The 9,903-nt window shown below is 48.7% G+C and overlaps 1 protein-coding gene across 6 annotated transcripts; it reads right to left on the reverse strand.

Moving 5' to 3' along the window:
* Positions 1–367: 367 nt before the first annotated feature.
* ZNF671 (zinc finger protein 671) lies at positions 368–9,117 on the reverse strand. Of its 6 annotated transcripts, XM_058426086.1 has the most exons (5): positions 8,883–9,016; positions 5,026–6,392; positions 3,828–3,954; positions 2,935–3,057; positions 368–2,316 (listed from the first exon to the last, which is right to left on the reverse strand). In XM_058426086.1, the coding sequence occupies exons 3-5, from the start codon at positions 3,859–3,861 to the stop codon at positions 1,100–1,102; spliced, it is 1,374 nt and encodes a 457-aa protein (XP_058282069.1). In that variant the 5' UTR covers positions 3,862–3,954; positions 5,026–6,392; positions 8,883–9,016; the 3' UTR covers positions 368–1,099. The 6 variants fall into 6 exon arrangements, with proteins under 6 accessions (XP_058282069.1, XP_032027281.1, XP_032027283.1 ...); XM_032171390.2 differs by lacking the exon at positions 5,026–6,392 and having other exon boundaries at positions 8,883–9,117; XM_032171392.2 differs by lacking the exons at positions 5,026–6,392; positions 8,883–9,016 and adding an exon at positions 8,402–8,870.
* Between the last annotated feature and the right edge of the window lie 786 nt (positions 9,118–9,903).

A 9,903-nucleotide genomic window follows, 5' to 3' on the forward strand; every position in this document is an offset into this window, starting at 1 on the left:
AGCAGGGGCCAGCTTCCCACTAAGTGCTTGGAAATATGCAACACTGGATGGGAACCAGTGACCAAACTCATGCTCCCAGGTGCTCTAAAAGTTGTTACAACTGATCTCTCTTCATGGTTACCTCCAAACCTACAGTAAAACTGGCATCCAGGTCACATGATTTGTCTCACAAAGCCCTGCAGTCTGTCTTAGAAGGCCTTGAACAGCAATGCAAATTAGGTCAAAGCTGTAATCAGAGCTGTTCTCTGCCATACACTCTAAGGGACAGAAAATAAGGACTCCCACCAAAGCTGTTAACTTGTTCATGCTGAGAACACAACTGTTTCCTCAATAAACTCCAAACAATAAACAGAACCCACAACATTAATGGTGGCTTAAAGAACAGGCCTTTATTATCATGAGCAATGTGAAGCAGGCAGTTCCAGAGCTGGGTGACTTGGATATTGGATGTATCCATAATGAGCATCATATGAAACCAATCAATGCAGGTAGGTCTCTGCAGGCTATTTGCAGAATCCTTCTGTGTCCTCTTGAACAAAGCTGATTATTTCCATGCCATTTACATCAAAAGAGAGGAAATTAAGACCACTAGTGGGCTGTGAGACCACTCACAACTTCTTTCAGGGACTGGGGAGAGAAGAGAGGCCTGCCCGTCACAAGCATGCTGGGGTAAATGGTAAACGCGGTATGATTCTGCCAGATGGTAGGAGCAGGTGGCTCCTGCCCCAGCAAAGGCCAATAGCCATTTAAAAAGTGCAACACAGCTGTTGAAAGCATCTCACATATTTGGCGCTCACAGGGAACCTCCCCAGTGGGAATGTCCATATCTATGAAGTTTCACTTCTGACTGATGGTTCCCTCCCAATGGCTGCTCTCAGAGTTCCACTCTAGGGTGAGCTGTTAGGTTGAACAGAGACAGCACATTGCTTGGACTGCTAAGGCCTGTGTCCGGTATGAAATTCCCAATGGCGGATAAGGTTCAGCCTCCAGGGGAAGGCTTTCCTGCATTTGCTGCACTCATTAACTACTGCTAGTTCCCCACCATACAGTAGTAAGTCAGGGGCACTGGCCTAGGACTTTCCCCACATTTGCTACACTCTTAAAGCTTTTCTCCAGCATGAACCCTCTGGTGCAGAACAAGTGTCTGTTTCCGAATGAACTCTCTCCCACACTCACTACACACATAAGGTCTTTCCCCAGTGTGGACTTTCCAGTGCCTGATGAGGTTGGGTCTTTGAGTGAAGGCTTTCCCACACTTGCTGCACTCATAAGGCTTCTCTCCAGAGTGAACTTTCTGGTGCTGAATGAGTTTGGAGATGCAGCTGAAAGCTTTACCACATCTGCTGCACTCATAATCACTGCTGTGAATTCTCCAGTGTACATTAAGGTGGGAGCTTTGGCTAAAGGCCTTCCCACATTCACTGCACTCATAAGGCCTTTCTCCAGTGTGAGTTCGTTGGTGCAGAACAAGTGTGTGTTTCCGACTGAACTCTTTCCCACATTCGCTGCATACATAAGGCCTGGCTCCTGTGTGAACTTCCTGGTGTCGAATGAGATTAGACTTACTGCTAAAGAATTTCCCACATTTGCCACACTGATAGAGTCTTTCACCTGTGTGAACTCGCCTGTGCTCAATCAGGCCAGAGATTTGTCTAAAGAATTTCCCACATTCGCTGCACTCATATGGCCTTTCTCCAGTGTGAACTGTCTGGTGTTTAAAGAGGTCATAGCTTTGGCTGAAGAATTTCCCACATTCGTTACATTCATAAGGCCTTTCTCCAGTGTGGATTCTCTGATGCCGAGCAAGTGTGTCTTTGCGGGTGAAGGCTTTCCCACATTCACCACACTTGTGATACTTCTGTCCCATGAGAAAGCCACTCACAGGCTTAGTGCTCTTGTGGGGCTTCATCCTGCTGTGAGAGGCCTGATGCTGAAGAAGGCCAGATGTGGCTGAAAAGTCTCTCCCACCTTTCCCACATGTGAGGGTCTTCTCTGGCACATGGACTCTGCAGCTTTTCACAGAGTCTCTGCCCTTCTTCCTTGGGAACAGTTTCCCTCCATTGGGCTGGTTCTGGTGCTGGTCAAAGTCTGTACTGAAACAGAATTGCTTTCCACATGCCCCGCACAAGTATGGTTTCTGCCTGGCTTTTCCCTCACGGTATTTAGCCAGGTGTAAGGTATCTTTCAATATTGGGCCACATATGTCACATGGGTGAGTCTGCAGCTCTGCCACGAGAGTCCTGACCTGTGACACTCCTGCTACAAAAATGCTCTGCTCAGAAGATACCTCCTCATCCTCCACTCCATGCCAACAACCTGAAGACATAGAAATGCTGATTAAATGCATGTTTACAGGTGGGAAGGGGCAACCCCATCGTATATGTGCATTTGACACACGCAGGAATAAGTTCATGGAACTGTTTTCAGGATGAGAGGCATGGTCAGAGTGAGGAAGGAACGGCTTTGAGGTAGTGAGCCTCTGGAGGTCATACCATGCAGGAGGGCCAATGAAGGGCCAGGATATAAGAATGGAACCAAACAAATGGCTTCCAGTAGGGTCTTGACTGTTAGTGACTCGTGAGTGCTATGAAAAATGTATCCAGTCCCAGGAAAATCCAACTACAAGTGAGCAGCTGGTGTTCAAAGACTATTTAAGAATATATGCACATCTTGTGAACATTAATTGCAGGTCAATATTGCCAAAACAATGCAGACAGAGTAGTGGGAAAACATGGGTGTAAGGTGAAGGCCAGAGGTGAGGATGGCAAGGGGCTAACAAACTAGAAATGATATATCTTCGTGTCAAGAACAGGGAAGGACAGATAGAAACGCTGTGTGGCCACTGGCCCTGGAAACAAACACTGATGTGAACAGTTAACGTTGCCAGTTTTGAACCCAGCTTTGACATCATGCCCTTCCCCGATGTCCACTCACCAGGTCTAAGTCCCCTCTGGGCCTCTCTTTCTGTGGCTGAAGTCATATCCACCTGGTCATAAACCCAGGGCTCTTCTCCTTGCTCTAGTTTCATGACTGCACGTGATCTGGAAAATGCAATTCCTAAGGGAAAGTCAGAACAGGTGAGCAGCCAGCACTGGCCCATGGCAAACCACCCTATGATGGACTTCAGGTAGGAAAAATAACCTGGGAGGAGTTGTGCAGGAATAACCCAAAGGTCCCTATAAGTGACTATGTAAGTGCCTGTAACTCCTGACAAGGTCAGGCCCTAGAAAATGTCACCTGAGCTGGGCGCAGTGGCTCACACCTGTAATCCAACACTTTCAGAAGTCAATTCAGGGTATTACTTGAGCTCAGGAGTTCAAGACCAGCCTGGGCAACATGGCGAAACCTCCTCTCTACAAAAAAATTAGCTGAGCGTGGTGGTGTGTGCCTGTAGTCCCAACTATTCAGGAGGCTGAGGTGAGAAGATGGCTTGAGCCTGGGAGGTAGAGGTTGCAATGAGCTGAGATCGTGCCACTGCACTCCAGCTTGGGCAACAGAGCCCCACCCCCTTCCAAAAAAAAAAAAAAAAAGTCACCTGGAGAAAGGGGCAGAACCTTGGGCACAGAGGCATCATAATTTTGGACAGAGTCACCAGTACAGAAAGTGAACAGACCTAGTGAGATCCACTGGGCAAACCACAAGTCTCATGACCCCAAACCCTTGGCTGCACGGCTTCAGGACCACTTAGCAAGTAGGGAGGACACTCCATACAGCTTAGCCCTGGCACCCTGAGCACCTACTCCAGCAAACTGGTGAAGGAAGCGGTGCTCATGATCCGACCATAGGAAGAACACAGTGGTAACAGGAGAAAAGCATGAGGACCTTACCCAGTGAAGCTAAAAGTGCAAAGTTCTCCAGCATCACATCATGGTACAAAAGTCTCTGAGCATCATCAAGAAGCTCCCATTCTTCCCAAGAGAAGTATACAAACACATCCTCAAAGACCACATAGCCCTGCAACAAAAGGGACAGGAAGCACCATAAAAAGTCTCTTGACCAATGATCCCCAGTCTACCTACCCACAACATCCTGCTAACTAACCTCCCAGGTTCCCAAGTCAGAGATACCAGGCACTAGTACCACTGGTGCTCACTCTCTCCTGATCACCCCAGCAATCACTGTGTCAGCCCACCACACCAAGACAGGCTGACAGATAAATGCCATTTACACTCTGAGCCAGCCAACTCCCCTGGGGTACCCAAGATCACAAATCCCAGGTATGAACCTAGGCTCATTTTTCTCAGTTAAGCCCCAAATCACAGGACCATCAGCTCACACTCCCTCCTCTCATACACATCACTCTCTGGACTACGTCTCCCTCACATCTCCAGCTTCCCCCCCACCCTACTGGCCCACCCCATCTCCCTGGACTCCCCAGATGTCACTCTACACATAGCATTAAGAGTGCTTGCTGAGGGCAGATCACGAGGTCAAGAGAGCGAGACTATCCTGGCCACCATGGTGAAACCCCGTCTCTACTAAAAAAAAAAAAAAAATTAGCTGGGCATGGTGGTGTGTGCCTGTAGTCCCAGCTACTTGGGAGGCTGAGGCAGGAGAACTGCTTGAACCTGGGAGGCAGAGGTTGCAGTGAGCCGAAATTGTGCTACTACACTCCAGTCTGGCAACAGAGCGAGACTCTATCTCAAAAAAAAAAAAAAAGTGCTTGCCAAAAATCAGTATCCCATCTTGCTCCAAAACATCAATGGCCCCATTGCCAAGGAAAGCCCTATTGTTGCTCTGAAAGCCTCCCAATCTGGCCCTGTTCCTTTTTTCAATCACAGACACCTCAAACCACATGCAGATCTCAGGTATCCTCAACCCTCTTCCATTTCTTTGTTGCACATTGTACCACTGTTTGATATGGATTGGATGTGTATCCCCTACAAATCTCATGTTGAAATGCAACCCCTAGTGCTGGAGGCCCAGGGAAGCCAAAAGATTGGACATCCCTGATTTAAAGTGAGAGATGTGTAACTACTCCTTTAACTTGAACTCTTAGAGGCCACTGTAGGGTTATTAACTGACCTGATTTCAATATTGCTGTGCATCAGGGAATAGGAACACTTGAAGAGAGGAAGAAGGATGGGGATCAGCTGGTCAGTGAGGCAGTCAGAAGACACATAACATTTAACAATTTTTTTTTTTTTTTTTGAGATGGATTCTTGCACTGTTGCCCAGGCTGGGGTGCAGTGGCGCGATCTTGGCTCACTGCAAGCTCCGCCTCCTGGGTTCATGCCATTCTCCTGCCTCAGCCTCCCGAGTAGCTGGGACTACGGGTGCCCACCACCACACCGGCTAATTTTTTGTACTTTTAGTAGAGACACGGTTTCACCGTGTTAGCCAGGATGGTCTCGATCTCCTGACCTCGTGATCCGCCCGCCTCAGCCTCCCAAAGTGCTGGGATTATAGGCATGAACCACCGCACCTGGCCACATTTAACAATTAAGCCTGCCTATCTCATGTAAGTGTGGCTTGTGGTGCCACATGATGGCCCAAAACAATTACAATAATAACACCAAAGATCACTGATCACAGATCACCATAACAGGTATAATAAGGATGAAAACGTTTGAAATATTACGAGAATTGCCAATGTATGACTTCAGGGATGCCACAAACCTTCAATTTGTAAAAAACACAGTATCTGCAAAGTGTGATAGAGTGAAGCACAATAAGATAAGGTACACCAGTATAGGGAATGTGAGTAGAAACATTTCCTGTGTTACAACAACTTACCTTAGAGTAAACCTTTGGTAAGAACTTGCTGGCAGGGCATGGTGGCTAACACCCGCAATCCCAGCACTCTGGGAGACCAGCCTGGCCAACATAGCAAAACCCTGTCTCTACTAAAAATACAAAAATTACTGTACACTCGCCAGGGTGTGGTAGCAGGTGCCTGTAATGCCAGCTACTCGGGAGGCTGAGGTAGGAAAATCGCTTGAACCCAGGAGGCGAAGGTTGGAGTGAGCTGAGATCGCGCCAATGCACTCCAGCCTGGGCAAGAAGAGCAAAACTCCATCTCAAAAAAAAAAAACAGAACTTGCTGTGAGGCAGCTGCCCCCAATGAGTCTGTCTTTCTTGGGAAATGTATTTACTCAAAAGAGCTAATGGAAGGCCGGGCACAGTGGGTCACACCAGTAATCCCAGCACTTCGGGAGGCCAAGGCGGGTGGATCACTTGAGGTCAGGAGTTTGAGACCAACCTGGTCAATATGGTGAAACCTCGTCTCTACTAAAAATACAAAAATTAGCAGGGCATGGTGGCACGCACCTGTAATTCCAGCTACTCTGGAAGCTGAGGCATGAGAATAGCTTGAACCCAGGAGGCAGAGGTTGCAGTAAGCTGAAATCACACCACTACACTTCAGCCTGGGTGACAGAATGAGACTCTGCCTGAAAAACAAAAAAAAAAGGTACTAAAGGAGGCTGAGACAATCTATTGCATGGCAGTTAAGGTATTTTGTGGCTTTGGCAACACTGAGTGAAGCAGGCTCATTCCCCGCACTGAAGGAACTTTTCAGTGTGTGTTTCTTAGTTCAGGTGGTTCAAAAGTGAGGGTAAGAGAGGTGATGTCAGCAACACAGTGGAATGCGAAGCTCCTGACTCTTTCCACCCACAGACACATGAAATACATTTCTATTTACAGACCATTCCCTCTGAAAGTGAGAAACCAGTTGAGAGACTCCTGATGACCAGGCAACTGAGAAAACCTCTATCTTGAACAGGTAGGAAAAGCTGAGGCACACTCAAGCATGAACTCCACTGTGGGCACTGTATTATACAGTAGAGAAAGGAATCCTCAACACACACCTTCTTCCTGTGAAGAGGATGGTTTAGACCTCACATACAGCCCCTAACTCTAAGGTTAGCCATGATTTGGCTCTTAATTTACCAACTCTAGAGAGCTAAGGGGATGAGACATCAACCCCTCTGTACTACTCACAGGGGATAAAGACCCTGGAAGTGCTAATGTGCCCATATCAAACTACTGCTTTTTTCCTATGGTCTCTACAGATCACAGTCCACACAAGAGTCCCAACTTGTAATTCTTCTCTCCAAAGAACTGCACTCTAAACCTTCTGGCTCTGTGAACAGAGGAGACTGGAATATATGTCTTTCTAGATCACAGAAAAAAGTCTGGCAGTTTGCCGGGCGTGGTGCCTCACGCACTTTGGAAGGCCAGGTGTAATCCCAGCACTTTGGGAGGCCAAGGCAGGCAGATCACCTGAGTTTGGGAGATCAGGACCATCCTGGTTAACATGGCGAAACCCCATCTCTACTAAAAATACAAAAAATTAGCTGGGCATGGTGGTGCATGCCTGTAATCCCAGCTACTGGGAAAACTGAGGCAGGAGAATCACTTGAATCTGGGAGGCAGAACCTGCAGTGAGCCGAGATTGCACCACTGCACTTCAGCCTGGGTGACACAGCGAGACTTGTCTCAAAAAATAAATAAATAAATAAAATAAAATAAAACTAAAGCCAAGTGCAGTGGCTCACACCTGTAATCCAAACACTTTGGAAGGCTGGGGCCGGTGGATCAGTTGAGGTCAGGAGTTCAAGACCACCTGGGCCAACACGGTGAACGTCCCCCCCGACTCCCCCACCGCCACCCCATCCCTCCCAACTCCCCACCCCAGTCTCTACTATAAATACTAAAATTAGCCAGGGGTGGTTGCGGGCTCCTGTAATCTCAGCTACTCGGGAGGCTAAGGCGGGAGAATCTCTTGAACCCGGGAGGTAGAGGTTGCAATAAGCCACTGCATCCCACCCTGGGCGACAGAGTGAGACTTCGTCTCAAAAAAAAATAAAAATAATAAATAAACTAAAACTAAAAGAAAACACACAAAATGAGGGTGAGATAATCAGATAGTAGCAAATTTATAGCACACCACCCATCGTTGCCATCCCAGGCCAAATTCCTCATACCCTACAGCTCTCTCCTCCTGCAAACACTGAAAAGAACCCTTTCAAATGCCAGGACCCTTCTCTTCTAGGAGGAGTCTCAAGAATGCCCACTCCCTCTTCCCTGCCCTCCAGTCCCAGCCTTCTCATCTCTTACCCCAGAGATATGAAATAGCATACTTAAGACTGCCCCACTTAAATCTGACCTCCTGGCCTTGACCTACTCCAGACCACTCCCTTCACCCCAAAGACATTTTAAGCCCAGCCCCTTCCCCACAACTTCAGACCTTCCTCTCTAGTTGCCTAAGTGAGGAAGCCTCCACTCTGAGACATCTCAGAGTCACCATTCCAAAATCCAAACGTTCATGGAAAAACAACAAAAACACCTTGCTCTTTCATGCCTTACTTTCAATCATAGCTGCATATGATGGAGCAGAAAATCCTGTTGGTTTCAAATTTAAAACCTACCCAGAATATGATCACTTCTACCTACTCACCTGCCATTACTCTTGGTACATCCACCACCAAAGCATTCCTGGAATCCACTGCAACAGCCTCCTTACCGGTCTCCTCGTATCCATCCTCAGTCCCCACCCCAAACTAATGTTCTCCCCTGAGCAAATTTCGAGACACTTAAAATCCCAGCTAAGATCACGTCCTTCTATTCAAAACCCTCAGGTAATCTCAACACCCTCAGAATGAAGGGACAACTTCTCAGCCTGCCATTCCAGTCACAGTTCCTCAAACTCTGCTCCGTGTTGATGAGAACCCTGTCTCCCAAATGTTTGGGGGTCAGCAGCACCCCCGAGCCTTTACCTGCGCCGTCCCCTCCGCCCGTAACTCTCCCACACCCACCCACACCGAGATAGGACCCCGCCCGAAGAGTGCGTCGCTGTCCTGGGACACAGGGGCTGCAGGAACTTTACGATTCGGAGTCGGAGAAAGGGTGACTCAGGGCCCGGAGGACGCAGCACCCACCCGCGCGGAGTCCGTTAGCTCCGCCATAGGACCGTGGGCGCGGACAGCTGCCGGGAGCGGCAGGGGTCTCGATCGGGGACGCAGGCACTTCCGTCCCCGCAGAGCTTCGGACGCCTCTCGGGACACTGGGGACAACATCTCCGCGCTTTCCCGACACCTCCACCTGCGGCCCACCCAAGCGTTACAGAGCCCCAGCCGGGTGCAGCCTGATAGAAACAAACAAAATGTCCGCTACAGGAGGAGCCGGAAGTCCCGCCCACGTGCCCCTCTCAGGCACTGAAACACCCCTCTCCTGGGCCCTCATTGGATATGCAACGTATAGGTTTGTGGGTAGTGTGGTTCCCACTGAGCCATCCTTCAAGGCAGGGGATTCTCGGCCTGGGCTCTTGGGAAAACTCGAAGTAGGAGGTCCAAGTTGTTTGGGAAAAGTAACCCGAGTTTCAAAGGGCTGACAGGACTTCCCTTCTCTTTTTTTTTTTTTTTTCCGAGACGGAGCCTCGCTCTGTCTTCCAGGCTGCAGTGCAGTGGCGCGATCTCGGCTCACTACAACCTCCGCCTCCCGGGTTCAAGCGATTCTCCTGCCTCAGCCTCCCGAGTAGTTGGGTCTACAGGGGCCCGCCACCACGCCCGGCTACTTTTAGTACTTTTAGCAGAGTATAGGAGTTCACCATATTGGCCAGGCTGGTCTCGAACTCCTGACTTTGTGATCTGCCTGCTTCGGCCTCCCAAAGTGCTGGGATTACAGGAGTGAGCCATGGTGCCCGACCAACTTCTGTCCTCTTAAAAGGCCTGGACCTAGATTCCCCGGAGTGTAGTCTGCACCGAGCACAGAAATGTTGAGACATTTCAGATGTTCCCCAAAGCTGCAAAACTAGACACACCACACCACAATGTCTCTTTGCCTACACTCATAGCTAGGAGCTAATAACTATTACCTTGTTGCTTTTTAAATATGTGTGCACTCAAGCTTTACAGTAACTTTTGTGAGCTTCAGTTTGGTCAGAGATGGAAGAGAAAATAT

This window comes from Hylobates moloch, unplaced genomic scaffold (genome assembly GCF_009828535.3).
Source record: "Hylobates moloch isolate HMO894 unplaced genomic scaffold, HMol_V3 SCAFFOLD_12, whole genome shotgun sequence".
Taxonomy (NCBI): Eukaryota; Metazoa; Chordata; class Mammalia; order Primates; family Hylobatidae; genus Hylobates; species Hylobates moloch.

Bases quoted from the DNA above. Each gene is read 5' to 3' on its own strand.
- ZNF671 (XM_032171390.2), bottom strand. From the start codon at position 9,020: ATGTTGTCCCCAGTGTCCCGAGAGGCGTCCGAAGCTCTGCGGGGACGG. The intron at 3,955-8,882 runs GTGGGTGCTGCG...CTTTTGTTGCAG, and splicing joins AGCTAACGGACTCCGCGCGG to GGCTATGTGGTCTTTGAGGA. The intron at 2,317-2,934 runs GTGAGTGGACAT...CTATGTCTTCAG, and splicing joins CCAGAGGGGACTTAGACCTG to GTTGTTGGCATGGAGTGGAG.